The sequence below is a fragment of the Apus apus genome, chromosome 5, assembly GCF_020740795.1.
Source record: "Apus apus isolate bApuApu2 chromosome 5, bApuApu2.pri.cur, whole genome shotgun sequence".
NCBI lineage: Eukaryota > Metazoa > Chordata > Aves > Apodiformes > Apodidae > Apus > Apus apus.
This window is the reverse complement of record NC_067286.1, coordinates 17,159,098-17,176,196: the sequence shown is the minus strand read 5'-3', so window position 1 is coordinate 17,176,196 and position 17,099 is coordinate 17,159,098. Positions and strand designations below refer to the sequence as shown.

Below are 17,099 nucleotides of genomic sequence, written 5' to 3'. Positions count from 1 at the left end.
TTTGTAGTTGAAAATACATTAATACTGGTTTTCTAGCTTTTACCTACTCCCACCAACTTAAAATGTGGTTGTGGCATGTGCTTGGTGTCCAGCTCTGCCACAGGGTTTCTGTGTTACCTTCAGCAAGTTACCCGATTTCCTCATGCTTGAAGTCTTTCTCTTCAAACAGAGAAACAGTGTATAATTAGGTATGCTCTTCAACTATCTTATCTGTTTGGATCATAACTATCTACCCAAAGGCAAAGCCTAGCACCCATTATGTGCATGTGTGATGATTATCACAGTAGTCCTAGTCTTGAGCCTTCCAATATAAACAGCAATTGTAATTCCATAGGGCTCTCGCTTGCATAATTAACTGTATGTTCTGTTATGTATTTTCTTTTTAAAAATTTCCTCTGTAACGCTGAAATATTTTCATGAGGCTTGAAAATGACTGTAGAAAACCATTATTTTGTGCAGCATCGTATTGTTATTGTGTTAAATGTGTTAAAAGTTGGGCTTTCTCAATAGCAGCCTGGATATTACCTCATGTTGTATGCTTATACATGAGCAGGAGAGAATGAAAGTTCCTATATATATGTATATATAGCTGTTTCTTTACTTCCTGGTTAGCACTGATTCTACCTGATTTACCTCAGTAGTTCCACCACAATGTAGAGTTCACTGACTTTATCCTAAAGATTAACCTCTTCTTAAAGGTGGAACCCACCACAAATACTGACATACTTCGCATAGCCCCCCTAAATGCCTGAGTGCCCACATTTGACAGAAGATTTAGAAACGTGAACCTCTAACCATGGAGCAAGGCTCTAGATACCAGTAAGTGCAGAAGTGGAGAGGATCCTACTGAGGAGGTAGGGTTTGGCTGCAGCTGTGCACTCTTGTTTGGACTTCTGTCTGATCTAGCTGTGGAGAGAATTATTATCTGAAAAGCAGGATTGATGACTTTATGTAATTTATATTTAAATCAAGGCAATTTAAAGAAATATTTTTAATTATAGTTTAAATCAACAAGGGCAAAACTTCCATTTATTTTATTGATTCCATTTTTATCATTTTCCATATTTATCATTTGCACTTTTTAGCTATTTTCTTAAAGAAATGTTGATTTTCAAGTTGGTACCCAGATATTCTCTTTCCACAAAATCTAGTATTTCTTTTCTGTGGTTATGAAGACATTCTTTACCACTACCCACTGAAGTCATAATGTAGTTAATGTGCATTTACTTTCATCCTTTCTTTAAATTTTTTTGCTACATTTTAGATTGACATTTTCTACTCACTGTAGATGGGTAGATATTCTTTATAGGTAATTTGCATCAGCTTCTGTTTGGGTTGGAAATGGAAGTGAAAATAAATAGAGATTTTAAAATAATTGTTATTTATTTTTCAGGTATGCTGGTTCCATTTATAAATAAAGGAGAAATTTGTTTGGTTTGTACAGTTACAACAGCATGTGTGGTACCTTTAGGCAGACATTACACAGAGCTCTCCTGGTGTACCTCACTGCTCACATCATATTCCTAGGCTCTGGAAAACAGGTTATGTGGAACTGTGATCTGCAGCAAGGGGGATCCTCACTTGGAATTAGAAAGAGACTAAACATGCCTTAAAACCAGGTCTTTGGAGGACCAGTCTCAGCTTCAAATATGTGTATTGTTGCTCTTCTTCCTTTTAGGGATTAAAAAAAAATAGGGATTGATTGTGAATGTTTGAGGTAGGGATCAGGCTGGCAGATAAAATACACCAGAGTGGAGAAAGGGTAAGCTATCATTATTGTCAACAACTTAATACTAAGTGCCACGGTGGCTTTTTACTGCTTCTTTGGAAAAAATAGAGAGCAAGTCGTATGGCTGGATGTCTTTTGAACATGTGTAAGCTGAAAGAATCAGGAGGAATGTTGAGGACAGGAAGGAGAAGACTTGTTTCACATGTCCAGCTAATAAAAGCGTGACTTTACCACTGCAGTGGCACGTTCACAACACTGCCTGTAGTCAGAGCAGAAGCATGTGAAGTTACCCTTAAGCTAATAAGGTCTCTGCTTATAAGAGGTCTCTTGTGAATGGACCTTGGCATAGCTAAAGAGAAACATACAGCTGGTTCACATCTTTCTTTCTCACTCCCTCTTTGTTCTATAGCTTCTGGTTTGTTTTGCTTTGGGTTGCTTTGTACTAGCTAGAAAACTTAAGGATGAAGTTTTTCTTTAAGGATAAAATATGTAGAAAATATAAAGACTTATACAGAGTAATTTAGATAACATTCTTTAAAGCGGCATTATTGTTCCATTAAACTTCCTTAAAACACTCTGAAAGTGTTCCTTGTTCATTAATACCTATAGAGACTGAATGGAAGGAAAACACTGCGTGAACAAAATTCAATACACTGTATTTTTGAGATCAGAATCAGAAGGAATGGCTGATACACCAGATGATTGTGCTGCCAACCAGGGATACTTGGATAGGCTGGAGAACTGGGCCGGCAGGAATTTCAGAGTTCAGCAAGAGGAAATGCAATGTCTTACACTTGGGAAGGAGTAACACTAGGCACCAGTACATGCAGGAGACCAGCCAGCTGGAAGGCTGATCTGCAGAGAAGGACCTTGGGGTCCTGATAGACAACAGGCTGACCACAAGCCAGCTGTGCATCCTCTGTAGCAAAGGTGGCCAACAGTATCCTGGGCTGCAGGATTGACTAGATGGAGAAAAGTGATCCTTCCCCTCTGCTCAGCCTGGGTGAGGCCACAGCTGGAGAGCTGCATCCAGTTCTGGGCTTCCCAGTACAAGAAACATATGGACTTACTGGAGTGAATCCAGGATAGAGCCAGAAAGATTAAGGGACTGAAATATCTCTTATGAGGGGAGAGGTGGGACTATTGAGTCTGTTGAAAAAGCTTGAGGGTTTCTCATCAATGTGGATTAACACATAATGGGAGGAATGGAGAGAGCTGACTCTTCTCCATAGTGCCTGCTGACAGGACAAGAGGCAATAGGCATAAATTAAAACACAATCTGAACAAAATAAAACACTTTTTTTTTTGCTGTGAGAGTGGTCAAACAATAGAACAGGTAGTTAAAGAGGTTGTGGCGGTATTCAAAACCCAGCTGGCCATGATCTTGGGCAGCCTTCTCTAGCCCGCTGTGCTTGAGCAGGTCCTCAGACTATATGAGCTTGAGAGGTCTCTCCCAGCCTAAGTGACTCTGTAACCAGCAGCAGATTCTAGATTTAAAAAAAAAATTTCTCCTCAGAGGTGGATTCTTGACCTCTAACACAAATCAGGCAGCATGTTTAGATAAAACTTGATTTGTTTCTTTAACCTTGTTGCTAAAAAAGCCAGCCATCTGCTGCCCTCATTTTCTCTATGCTGTTTCCAGTATGGTGCCATCAAGTGCAGTCTGGACATTCCTGCTCTAGTATTCACTCACCTGGTTGCCTCTCTACTTTCCGAAGGCACCTTCTCTTCCCAGTACAGTATTAGGTACAATATGCAGCAACATACATATATATCTGCAGAGGCAGATTTTGAGTAGAGTACACTGCAGAGAAGAGAGAGAAAAGTTTTCAAAAGAACCTTTATGTTAGGCTTATTCACATATTTGTTAGTGGGATTTATAGTTGATGCTGTGGGCAGAGGGATTCTCCCTCATATCTGACAACTTGTAATCACAGAAGGCCACATATTTGCCTTAATTCTTAGTCTGACCAGAGGTGAGCACCTTTGTTCTTTCTCACTTCTGGTTTTTTCCACTGTTACTATGAATATAAGCCTGTGTTTAGACAAACATTATCTGGGGAGTAAGCTGCTCTTTCTGTGTTTCTCTCTCTCCTGGACTTGCTGGGGCTTCTAACCCAGTGAAAGGGAAGGGAAGACATCTAGTGTTAAGGACTTTTAAAGTTGTCTATATGCAAGTAAAAATGGCCCCTCAGAAAACTTAGGACAGGTCCTTCTGCAGCTGAAATTCATAGGGCTGAATCTCCTACACACTCTACTGTTGGTAAGGTTCCCAGTACACATGTGCTTTCAGGCATGCCTGCTTCTAATGTATGTAGCCAACTCTTCTTGAGCAGGAGGCCTCACTGACCTGAGCTGGGTATCAGCAGGCAGATCCTGTGCTTATGGCAGTACTGTTGCATCATTTTGTGACATTACATAGGTCACTCCAGCTCACAGTGTTTTACATATTGGTTTTGTTTGTCTAACTGACAAACCACACTTGTTCGTTTGCAGATTGAGTTACCAGAATAGGACTTTCCATCTCTGGAGATTGAGGCTTTTCTGTATTTGTCCTTTGCTACAGCTCCTGGTTCTCTTTTAAAAGTCTTTTTCCATCCTTGCTGAGAGTTTTTTTTAATTATTCCCGTAATAAGATTTGGACTGCAACCTCTAACCTTTGGTGTCTTAAGCATGGAGGACCACAGACAAATAATGCTTCTGTGGGATACCTATCCTGCTAGATAAATGCTATTTAGCTGATGATGATTATTGTGTTCAGGAGAGACTCCTGGTACCCCACCCTATGCATCTTGCACACAGCCTTAATGTGCAAGTGGCCTGACCTTGTAGTACAAATAAAGAGTATCATCGTGGTTTATAGTCACTTCCAAGCTCATAATACAAAGCCAAAGAATGTGTGTGTGTATAATGTTCATAAGGGCAAGGCAGTATTTTCCTGTGCTCTTTACCAGGAGTATCCCTTAAGGCCAGGGCCTTTGCAGAAAAAGATATGTAATTTGTCTAATGCCATTATTGCTAGGTAGTACTGTATTATCTGAGCACTTTTGTCCTGTGTGTCGGGGCACTGAACAGGCACAGCAATCTCATTTATGCCTTCTCTTCTGAACATGAGCAGCTCTGAGTCAAGACTGAGCTCCTCTGTGGCAGTTCTGGGTAGATTTTGCTGTGTTGTTTCACCTCCTTGGAGAGGCTGTGAGGGCTGCAGCACTCCTTGGTCGGTAGAAACAATTTCAAGGAAGCCAATGGGATCACACTAGTGTATGTTCAGGGAAAACCAGGTCCTCATGTGGGAGTGTTGTTCTTGAGGGATGGTATTTTTAACTTTTGGCCCAGATTTTGTAGCATGTAGGGAGAAAATGCTTATTGGTATTTTGTTTGTTTCTATATACTTGTCCAGGCTTAAAACTTGTCCTTCTTCTTAAGGTGATTTTTTTGATTGAACCTTCGTGAGTCTTCTGACACCTCATAATAACTATATGGGGCCAAGAAATACAATAGAATAGAAAGCAATTAGAAGAAAAAACATTGGAATGAGGTTTCTCTGTTGACATCTAGAAAAATCATCCACCTTTGCCCTTCTTGGTCGTGGCTCTGGCCTTGAATTAGTGTTTGTGGGGAGCCTAATTTAAGGATTTTATGCTGGTACTAAAAAATGAACAGTCTGACTAAAGGCAGAACCCTTTCCTTTGTGGGGTATTGATGCAGTAGGAGGTGCTGTAGATTCAAGAATAACAATGCCTGTAGATTTGTTTTGCCTTAGTCATAGTTAACACATACAGGGAGTTGCATACTTTGGTAACAGTTGAGAACAGCTGGTTCTGGCATAGCTATAAGGTCTTCTACAGACAAATCTTTCAGCACTTTCATCTCATTCTCTACAGCAACACCCATTAGAGGAAGTAAGATTTGGATAGCTGAGACCTGCTGCTGAAGAAACTGGTCTTCAAATTCCTGAAACAGAAAAGCCTTTGCATTGTCTTCAGTGGGCTTTAGATCAGACCCATGGGGTTGTTCATCATCCTCCCCAGTCAATTTTTCCAAAAGAGAAAAATTCACTGTGGGATCTTACATTAACCCAGGCAAAGGTTTTTGTACAGAAAATCTGGAACTGAAGTGTGACACAAAAATATATTTTGACAGAACAGTATCTCCATTAAATAAATGTAATTATATTAACATAAAGGTCTCACAGTCTCAAAAATCTTTCAAGGTAATGAAGTCCTTTCAAGCTTCATTGGATGCTGTTGACTTGAGTATGGGACAGAGAACCAAATCTGAAAGGGAAATACGAAGACAATTCAGGTGTTAGATATTCTGTTTGGTAGGGAAATTCTTATGAGGAGAGGCTGAGGGAGCTGGGGTTGTTTAGCCTGGACAAGAGGAGACTCAGGGGGGACCTTATCACTCTCTTCAACTACCTGAAAGGAGGTTGTAGTCAGGTGGGGGCTCAGCTCTTTTTCCAAGCAACTAGCAGCAAGACAAGAGGGCATGGCCTGAAGTTGCTCCAGGGGAGGTTTAGATTGGATATTAGGAAGTACTTAGTTCCTGTGAGTACTTTACTCACAGAAAGAGTGATTAGACATTGAAATGGACTGCCCAGGGAAGTGGTGGAGGCACCGTCCCTGGGTGTATTCAAGGAAAGGCTGGATGTGGCACTTAGTGCCATGGTCTAGCCAATGTGGTGGTGTTAGGTCATAGGCTTTTCCAGCCTTGGTGATTCTGTAGATGTTGGCTTACCAACAAGACAATGTGCTCGCAGATCTGGGCTAGCCACAGCATCTGTTGTCTTCTACATGGTAGAAAGGAGAGAGTAAGCTGAATGGAAGGAAACTATGCAGGTGGTAAGTGAACTGCAGGACAAATGGATGAAACTGCAGAGAGTGTTTCTGTAGGAAACTCTACAGGAGACATAAGAAGCTAATGGGGAAAGAGGTATGGGAGGAAATTGTAGGTGTTACAATATGGAGAGGAAAGTAGGATGTCCGTAGATGTGGTGAGGACCTGTTGGGATGGGACTGGAGATCTCATTAGCAAACATGAGGAGGATTCAGGGTTTTGTGGTGGGCAATGAAATGAAATTTAGGGAGTGGATCTTCAGGACATCAGCCTCTATTAATTATACTAGGTGCAGAACAATTTGTCTTTGGAAAAACTCTGTAGCTTTAGAACCATGTGTGCAGTGGCTATCCAATTCATTTCTCTCCTGGCTGATTATGGGCCCTTTCTCACTGCCATCAATTAGCTATTCTGAATTTCATGGGAATTGGGATGTGCTGCATTTGCTTGTGACTTGCTGTTTGGTATCTTGTTCATAGCATGAGTGCAAGTGTGGTTAATTCAAATCACTTCTTGAGCCTGAAGTGCAACATGCTGACAGTCAGTGAAATTCCTGTTAAGAATCTATCAGTGGGTGATTAAGAGATGACAGAGGGCAGAGTAAGCTGTATCAATACTGAGCCGGGTAGATGAAGTTCTCTGAAGATCTCTCCTCTGAAGAAGAAGAGGTTCTGTGGTGAGCCTAATCTTGTGAAGAGCATGGCCTTTAACGTCTGTGTAAAGGTTTTCTGTGGTTAGCCCCCTTTTTAATTAAGTTCTTGGTATACATATAACCTAGCTGAAACAGTCTTGGCTGATGAGGAGGTCAAAAAGGTGTGAGGGCATTCCTGATAGAGGGAGGGTGGAAAGGTGGAGTGAAGAAATGAGCATAGAAAATGGGATTAACATCAGCTAAAAGCACATGTGAAGAGCAGTTTATCTGCTGTTTCTCCTCCTCCTTCCTCACCTCCCCTTTCTCTGTTGCATGGTGTTTCCTCCTTGTTAGTGCATCAATGCTTCTCAATAGATCATTGGACCAAGTTGGGGATGTTGTGGCTCATTACCCAGATGTTACCTAATTATATCAACATGTTTTCTAAAAGATATCTTAGGCAGGATAGACAGAGATCTGATGGCTTCCAGCTGTTTCTTAAAATAGCTGTATTTGGTCATCTCCTGACGAAGGATTAATGAAGTCTAAAGGGGTACATGGATTTCATCATTCACCAGAAAGAGGTTTTCAAGGAGATGTACAGCTCTTGGAAAGTGGAAAGAAAAGCTTTTGACTTGAACAGTTTCCCAATACCCATCCAAAGATGTAAGAAAGGGTTTTGTTTTGTTTTGTTTTTCTGGTGCTTTGATGGATTTTAGTTTCTCATTTTCATTTGAAAACAGTGAAACCACTCCTCTCTTTCCCTGTCAATGGGGGATTGGAGTGCTGCCCAAATGCTTTCAGATGTACACCTTAGAGGCTGAAGTCTACAATTCTCCCATGGCAGCAAAATCTTAGTTTCCCAAGTGTTTTCATATGAGAACAAAGACTTGATCTGAAATAGGAGCTCAGCCCACTAGACATCACAAGCTGCTGATAAATCCCAGAGGACTTCAAGGGTTTGTTAGAGTTTGGCCGAGGAAATAATGGCATTTTACAGAAGCAGCATCCAGTGTGCTCATCAAGGTTTGTGTCCTGGTTCCTCTTCAGACAAGTGAGTGTGTATGGTAAGATGCGAGAGTCACGTTCTTTGCTATACTGAGAAGACCACGAAGGGTTTCTGAGAAGTATTGATTTATGAAATACTGTAAGAAAGAGACCAAGATAAAAATCAATAGAGGTGATGTTGGTTCTGTGTTTTTTGATCCTGCTGAGCTTGGAGGATGATCCTACCATGTAAAACCTGCTCCCAGTGAGCTGCTGTGTGTTTCTGTGTCTCTTGTTCTCTAGTATTAGGCATGTGGATCCAATCACATCTGAGCTGATGCATTGTTATCACCAGTCACTGAGCTTAGGAGTGTGTCCCTTTGGCTGCCTGAGCCAGTGTACATTTGACTGCTCATAGCTCAGGGAAATAAGTCTTGGCTATAGCAATTTAGTGTGCAGCTTCCCTGTGTTCTGAACTGAGGCACGTGAATCCCAGCACTGACGAACATCTCCTTCCATTCTCCTGCTGAGCATTAGAACTCTGGTTTTAGTCCTACTGTAATTATAGTTTATTCAATTTAGAAACAGTTATTGCATGAGCCCTCAGAGCATCCTTTTAACACTAGAATCTTTCTGTAGAAGAGCCCATGGTCAAATTATTTCATTACAAACGTGGGTAGCTCCATCCTCATCCTTTCAAATTTCTAGACAACCCTATACCTCCTTTCCCTTTATGCAATTATAAATTGATACTGTATAATTTACCTGTCACTTGATACAAGTCTGTTTATTTCAAAGGCAATAATTAGAGCTAACAATTGCTATAGAAAAATAAACATCTATTCAATGAGAAGACTGAGTAATTAAGGGAAATTTTTGGTTTCCATAAGTAGGATGCTCAGTAACCAACTTATTTGCAGTGCACCTAAGAAGAGAGTAAGAAGCATATTGTAGGGTATCGGAAATCTATGTGCTAGAAGAATTGGGAAATGAAATGGAAGTTATTAATAAGAAATTATCTAGACCTTTATTTCCAGCTTGTATTTAAGATGCAGTTTTCCTGGTTGTAATATGTAAAATTTGCATAGGGTTTATTTCCCTTTCCAACATTCTTTGTAAGGATTAATCAATTAATCCTTCTACAGTCCTAGCGATATGTGTAATATTATCCTTATTTTACAATTTTTGGGGAAATCATGTTGCTGTGGGCCAAGTTTTAATCTGTTTTCTACTCTTGTAACAACTTCACTGCAGTCAGCAGAGTTAGACACTGTAACTGAACTGATTTAACCCCAATTGAAACTACAATGTTTGTGAAGATAACTGTTGAGAATAAAGAGCAGATATATTACATTTTAAGCATTGTTTTATGCTCCACTTGATTTTTATTAATGATTTTGTTTGCTTTAAGGGTTGATTTTCTAAACTGTCATGCTTGAAGGTTTGCAGATCTTGCAAATGCTAGTACATGTAGTTTCCTGGAATGAGCATCCATCCATAAATACGTCTAAGATTTACAACAGCAACCTCCAATTTGTGGGGATAAATTATGTTGCTTGCATATAAGGGTCATATATACAAAGCTCATATACAGCAAATGTATACTAAGCTGTTTTAAAAACAGTGTACTTGGGTTTGTTCAGCCGAAGATTTTTTTCCTCCTTTAATCCAGATAGTTTGTTACTAGTACTAGTCTGAGCCTTGAAGTAAACCACAAGTGTTTATGTCCTGCAGTGCCTAGATTAACATTTGCAGAGTATTCATTGACTTGAATTAATTGGCAATTAGCTAACTCAAGTCAAAATAGAAGTGATACTTGTCTCTAGACATTCTTTTTATTGCTTATCCAGGCAAAACAGATACTACTGACCAGACTAGCGCTTTTGGCTCAGATTTTTTTTTAAGTTCTTTGACAGGGAAGTGCAAGCAATGAGGTGTGCACATGATCTTCTGAAATCAGTGCCTAATTTTCCTACTACAGAAATTTATCAATACTTATGAATGGAGCACTGGGTTGGTTTTATTTCAAAAGAAAATTAAAGACCTCCGTTTACCATCGGAAAAATCCTGTGTATTAAATGTAGCAAACATTCCTAATTTTTCATTCTACTTCTTAAAGTAGTTATTTGCCTTATGGTTAAAAATCAGGATAATGAGTTACTTGTGTTTAACATTTCTGAAAGACTGTGGGAACCTTATTCATTAACAATGAGTAACAATAAGTGCTGTATTTAAGCAACAATGTTGTTTCATTATTTATTAGTCTTTCTCAAAATGATAATTTGTTTCAGATCTTTGTCTTTAGCAGACTTCAACTTTGGGTAGGATTGAAAAACTGTTCTCTCTTGTTCCCAGAATGTTTCTTTCTCCAATGAAGAGTTGTAATAATGGGATACGGTGCTACTATTCATACTCATGCTGCTGTTGACCCAACTGTAAAGCAAATATGAAATAACACCAGCTCCAAATTCTTAATGTTGTATTCAGTCTGTGATAGAAAGAAATGCTACACAAAATGCAAGGCAAAAGTAAATCAGCCCTTTCTGAAATCCTGTCATTGAGGTGCCAGTTACAATATAGGCCACTGAGATGACTTTCAGGGATTCACAGTGAATATATTGTTTCAGCTGGAGGGAAGCTTTTGTTTCTCCATCCCAATAGTACATTTTTCTTGGGCAAAATAAAGAATTCCTCTGTGTACTGCTTCAGGATGGGGTGCCCATCTGTCCAGCTGATGTACATCTGTCCCTTGCTCATCACATAAGCTCCTGTACTTTTCAGAAAATATCTCCCTATCTTAAGCATCAGCAGACTGTGAGTTTACCAGCAGCAAAATGCACAGGCATGATTGTTAGCAGGTCAGTGCAGCATTAGGCCCTGTCAGGCCTGTGCACTTCCCTTTGCTTTTCTTCCTTGAATGGCATCTTTCTCTGTGTCCTGTAGGGTTCCTCATATGCATTGGTTTTCAACTCATGGGTTTTAATTATAAATTAAAAAATAATGTTAACTAACATCCTGGTCATGTTTTCTTATTTACTCCCCAACCCGAAATTAGAGGGCTGGTTCTGGTGCAGTTCAGTGGTTAAGGTAAAAGCAGTCCCAGTGTTTGCAGCTCATAGAATCTGATGGCTTATTTGAATGCCCCAGCATGTCAGTGGCCAAGAGTCCCCAGAAACCACCTATAGATGGAAACCTGAAGTGCGTCTGGAAGAGTGAGTGTGTGTGACTGCCATGTGGGTGTTTGGGGGGAACCTCAAGTGCTCAATTCCCACAGCATTGTAATTTTTTTGGCAGGACAGTCCAAAGTTAACTTCAACTATAATGAAGATGACTTGCCTGCATTTGAGGGGTTAATTACTCATGAAGCTGACAAATCCAAACTCTATGTGTTGACTGGCAGACTTACTTCAAGCCAAGCCAGTGCAAAAATGTCCTTAGTGGCATCCGTGTTTGTTTTCCTTTGGGTGCCACACAGGTACCCAAGGTGCTGGCCTGACTGTGTAGATAAGTTTACAAGTAAAGGTATAACTTATTCATACATTCATATTGGAGGTTTGCTGTATATTTGAGGTGCTCATTAATATCTGTGTATAAAGGAGAGGAAGAACTGGAAGATCCACAGTGTCTTCCACAACCATGTGAACATACCTTGAATACTTGTTTCTAAGTGACCATTTTTGCCACTTCCATTTCACTAGTAGATCAAGAGTTTACTCACATTGTTGCTTCTTATTCTGTCTAAGGGTATGTCATTATGCATAATACATCTCCAATCGTTTATGTTCTCTGTGTCAGTTAAAGGTCTTCCTAAGCATCAGAAGCCCACAGGAGTTCAAATTCCCATGTAAGTCATCTCTGAGCAGTTATACACTAGACTGGAATTGTAGGACAGAAATAGAAGTCCTGAGTACGAACCCTTCCTGTCCAAGCTCAATTAGGATTTCCTCGTAGTAGCAGGAGGGCTTTATCCTATAGATGAACTTGGAAAGCATTGTGTTTTTTTGTTAGGCTGGCATGCAAATGTCAAAAAGAAGTGGCGTGGGGAGAGGAGGCAAGACAGAGCAACATGTTATTTTTATCCTAAAATTACATTCAGTGAATTTAGTAGACTGAAAAGTGCTGTTTTGGGCTTTTCAGAGAGTTGTCTTAAAGTTCTGTCTCCACAAACCAGACAGTGATGACAGGGCATGTTTTTCTTTGATTTTTAAAATACGAATCAGGAGAAGATGATAAATATATTAAATCTGACATTTGTTTTCTCATTCTGTCCTCTGGTACTGTTGTGTAAAGCAAGAATTACTTCTCGGGGTGGATTAAATTAATTCAATATAAAATCAGTGTTATTCAGCATCAGTGTGATTTTTGCAAGGTGTGCAGTATCTTATACCAGTTGATTAACCTTTTAATCATAGCAATCAGAATGGTTTAATCTTAATTTTTTAGTTTCTGTGATAGGTTAATAGCCAGAAGGACAGAGAACACTGTGAAGATTTTGTGTACAGCATAGTAGTGTCCCAGAAGTACATGGTTAAAACCCTTCTATGAACTGATGACAGGGTGCTTCAGAGAGGAAAACAGAAAAATATTTTACAGATCTGCCAAGTTCGGTGGATCAGATGTTTTGATTTGAAAGCAATAATATTTGAAGTCAAACCCTGAAGTGTGAGATATCAGAAACCTTTATATTTTCTTCAGGGTGAAGCACCAGTTACCCAAGAGCAGTTGTTTGTCACCTTTATTGACCTCTTAAAATAATTTGGTCTGCACCATGTTACAGTACAGCACTGTGCACAGATCCTGGAATTCTAGATAAGCAGGAAAGCTAGAAGTTCTGCCAAGATTTGAAAGCGTAACTAAGAATGATGTGAAGATTGATGCGGTCATTCTGTAAGAGTGATGTAGATCTGTGATTTGTGCTGGAAGCAGGAAGTAAGCAATTGCCATGGATTGATACTGTGCACACTTTCAACAAAGTGGTGCCAAGTAACTGCTATCCAAACACAGAACAAAGCCAAAGAGAAGAAGCATAAATAAGTCTGCAGCTGCTATGAATGATCAGCACAGAGCCAGTCATGCTATGGGTAATACTATGCATTTATTGAATAGACAAAATTCTGATAATAAGGGTGAGGACTGGTCGGACATGACAGCATCTTCACCCAGCTGTGTTTCTTGGCCCCTTCAGGCAGAGAACAGACTAATGCCAAACAGAGTTTCAAATGGATTTGTCAGTGCGTAGCATTCTTAATTTTTTACTTGTTTATGTCATGGCTGAAAGTAACGATGTCAGCATTTAACCAGATGAGACTGAGAAATTATGTGACTAGAAATATCCAGAACATTTAAGCATGCCATAAAAGAGATATGACTGGAAGAAAGTTAGGAATTTATTTCTCAGCATAATAACCAGTGATTAATGGTTCCAAATTTATTATTAACTGTGTAGCAAAAAGATAGACAAGTATCTGTAGGAGATTGCTACAGGGACAGTTTGTAGTACAGCAATAGTCTATGTATTCATCCTTCAATAAGTGTGAAGTCCTGTGTTGATTGTACTGCTGGACTGCAGATCTGTTGTGTTTCATTTGCTGATAAAGCAACATGTTTGACTTTGTGGTTTGTGTTAGGAGGGGTCTTTACCTGCAACCTAACTTATGAGCACAGAACTGAACTAGAATTTTTCTTACTGTGTAATGTCATTGCTCATAAATGTTCTGTGAAGCCCAGCAGGTCTCAGTGACAACAAAGAAGTGCCATTTCTTCTTACTTCAGTTATAACTGAATTAAACTAAATGGGAATTTGGAATATTATATGTGGCGTGGGATGGGATTTAGCCTATCAGGCGTTGTGCTGCATGTGCACAGGGGACTATCTTAAACTCACTTGTGGAAGATACCTCAGTGTGCTTTCATGCAAGTCAACAGATTTAGGTCAAAATTTTCAGAGTTTTCATGCGTATTACTTATCTCTTTTAATTCTTGGTGGTTTGTTCCATATTTTTGTGGTAGCTCAGACATCCTGATGCTGTCAGGGCTCTCCATATCCTTTTGTTAATATGATAATTTACCAGCACTCTAAGTTAGTTGAGGACAAGGATTTAGTAAATAAAAACAAACCAAAAGAAGTTAGAGTGGTATCAGCATATGTTCTTTTTCCTCCATGCCACAATTGCATTAATCACAGTGTTAACTTCATCCAGCAGGGTAAGTTAAAACAGTAAGGGAAAGCAGCTTTTTATTTAAGTACCTTTTTATTATGATCATGAAAGCTTTGGAAGGAGATAGAAAAAACATAGAGGCCATGTTTACGCTGTAGACATTTGACCATCTAGTTTGTTGATTTCTGAGCTTTATTGGTATTAGGTGTCAGCAAAAGCCCTTAGCCTGGTTTAGCTGAATTGGCAGAAGTTTACTTCTTACTGGTAGAACACACTTTGAGTCGTGAGAAGTGGAATGCAGTGCTTCAACAAAAACACAGCTTTAATCACACAAAATGCAGCAGCAATAAGGGTGTTGGCAGCTTTACTGCCAAATGGTCACAATGTGAGCTGCGGGGTCTTCATTACTCTTATCTGGCTGGCGAAGGGACTAGTGGAAATTAGTTCGCTTAGAAGTTGCCAACTGCTGGGTGCCATACTAAGAACAAAAATCTCAACAATGGGTATCTCTAACCAACCTTTTTGTTTTGCTCTGTTTCTCCTGCAGGGCTTGTGAAGTTGGGGGTTCACTGTGTCACATGTCAGAAAGTCGCGATAAAAATTGTCAACAGAGAGAAGCTCAGCGAGTCAGTGCTAATGAAGGTAATTTTCTAATGGGAGATTTTAAAAAAATAAGTCCTTGGCTCTGTGTCTTCTGTTCTCTGCAAAACTAGTATCTTTAATTACATATAACAAACATCCCTGTCAGTACTAGGATTATGCAGAGCATGATAACAGTAATTTCATTAAGGGGGAGACTAGGGCTGATGTTAAATGGGAATGTCTCTGCTTTGTGAGCAAAATAAAAGGTCAGCTGCAGAGTTCCTGCTTCTCTGCTGGGGCAGATGTGTGTTGGGCATCTTACTTCGATTGCTGATAGTTGTGGTACATTGCAGACTGCAATTTACAAATGTCAGTAGGAAGAGATTTAAGAGAGGCTGTTGAATGTGTTGTTTGAATGCTTCTACTGCTTGCTCTGCTGCATGGGTTTGTCATGACCTGATGCACCAAGGCCCGTGACTGTTTAAAGCTGATGTAATTCTGTTAACAATCCGCAGAGCTGTGCCATTATAATCCACAGAGCTGTGCCATTGGAAGCCGTTAGTGTCTGTACAGATGATCCCAATGACTGCAGTGTTCAGAAGAGCTTAATTCGTTTCATACCTGGCCTTGTGATATCTGTCTCCTTTCATGAGTGTCATTCATTGATCATGCAAACCTGAAAAGAAAATACGTGCATAAAGCTTATTAATGTGATATGGTGACTAGAAAGGCTAAGTTTAGCTTGGCTGGAGTGAACTCACCTGCACTGCAATCTACAGAATTCCATCAAGCTGCAAATGATGCTGACAGGTTTGCATGCAGCATAGAGCACTTTATTGAAGTAACTTCCTTACAAGCATATGGAACATATATTTTTACACTGCTGTTTCTTATATATATTTCTGTGTCAGCTGTTTTCCAGGACAAGTATAGCAACCTTACTAAAAGCAGAAAGAAAATGGGGTTTAATGGCAGGTGCTCTCACTGAATGTTACACATACAAAGTCAATTTATTTTTTTCAGAGAAGGATTCCTAAAGTTTATATTCAGTTGCTAATGTGTTTGAGAATTTCATTGAAGCATTCCCTTTTCCACAGTATTTTGTATTCAAATAGTTTTCTGTAACAGACCAAAACTCAGAAAGTTAAATAAATAAGAAACCTGAAACTTTAAAGGGAGATTCAGCAGATGAATGGAACACAATGAAAGTAAACAAAGTGTGTAAATGGTAAAATATGAATGAGACTCTAAACACACTCAGTATTTTCCAGAGAAAACAAAGTAGGAATATTTTTTAAAACCATGAGCATTTTGTTTGCTGAGAGATAATGTCTGATATCTGTATAAAACATTTTACTTACCTCATTGATTTTCAGAGTAGGAGGCAAATCACTTAGCATAGCAAAGTGATCTCTCTGCTCTAGCTGTGTTGCATCACCTTAGTTGTAGTATGAAATCTGAATAGTGAAATGGTGTGTTAGGCCTTTTTTTACACAGCTGCATGCTGAAGCATACCATGTTTTCTGTAAGACTGTACAGCATCCTTCTCAGGAGGAAACTGCATGCTCTATTGTGATTCTCATTTTCAGACCATCCTTGGTGAGATTTTCTCTTTCAAAGATTCTGTACTCTGTGCTCAGGAGGTTGGAAAAACAGATGGGATTGAATTGGTTTGCCCGGTTCTTGCATAAATGTAGTAACCAGATGTCTTTCCAGGAATGCTATGTGTCTGATGGTCACAGACAGGGCCTGAGACTTCTAAGTGAATTTGGAATTGACTATACTGGTAGCCAGTTTAATCTGGCCGAGCCAAAGGGAAAAAATGCTTGCAGCTTTCAGCAATCCCAGTGTGACCATTGCCAAACATCTAGCTGACAGCTTGCTGCATGAAGTCTGCAGCCACAGGGAAACAGCCAACAGTGAAGCCAAGTCATGGTGTGGTGGCATTCCTACTTTGCAGACCTTCCCACTGGCTTATCAGTTCCAGCGACTGTCTGTGCAGAACAATCCCTGGAGCCAAATGATTCAAGACCACAGCTACTGTCCCAAGCCACGCCCAGACTGATGGATTTTGCTTTAATCTATCCTGGGGCAGAAAAACTGGATCTGACAAATACGCACACCTGCCACATGAAGCTGTAACACTACAGTGCTGTTTCCGTTTATCCTAGAG

General features: G+C 39.8%; 1 protein-coding gene across 11 annotated transcripts in view; it reads left to right on the top strand.

The window, feature by feature from the left end:
- The window catches only part of BRSK2 (BR serine/threonine kinase 2), a 323,594-nt gene that overhangs the window by 145,529 nt on the left and 160,966 nt on the right, over window positions 1-17,099 (top strand). For all 11 annotated transcript variants that reach the window (XM_051622561.1, XM_051622560.1, XM_051622559.1 and 8 more), the window contains exon 2: window positions 14,892-14,986. In XM_051622561.1, the coding sequence (XP_051478521.1) occupies window positions 14,892-14,986 (95 nt within the window). The remainder of the gene's footprint in view (window positions 1-14,891; window positions 14,987-17,099) is intronic.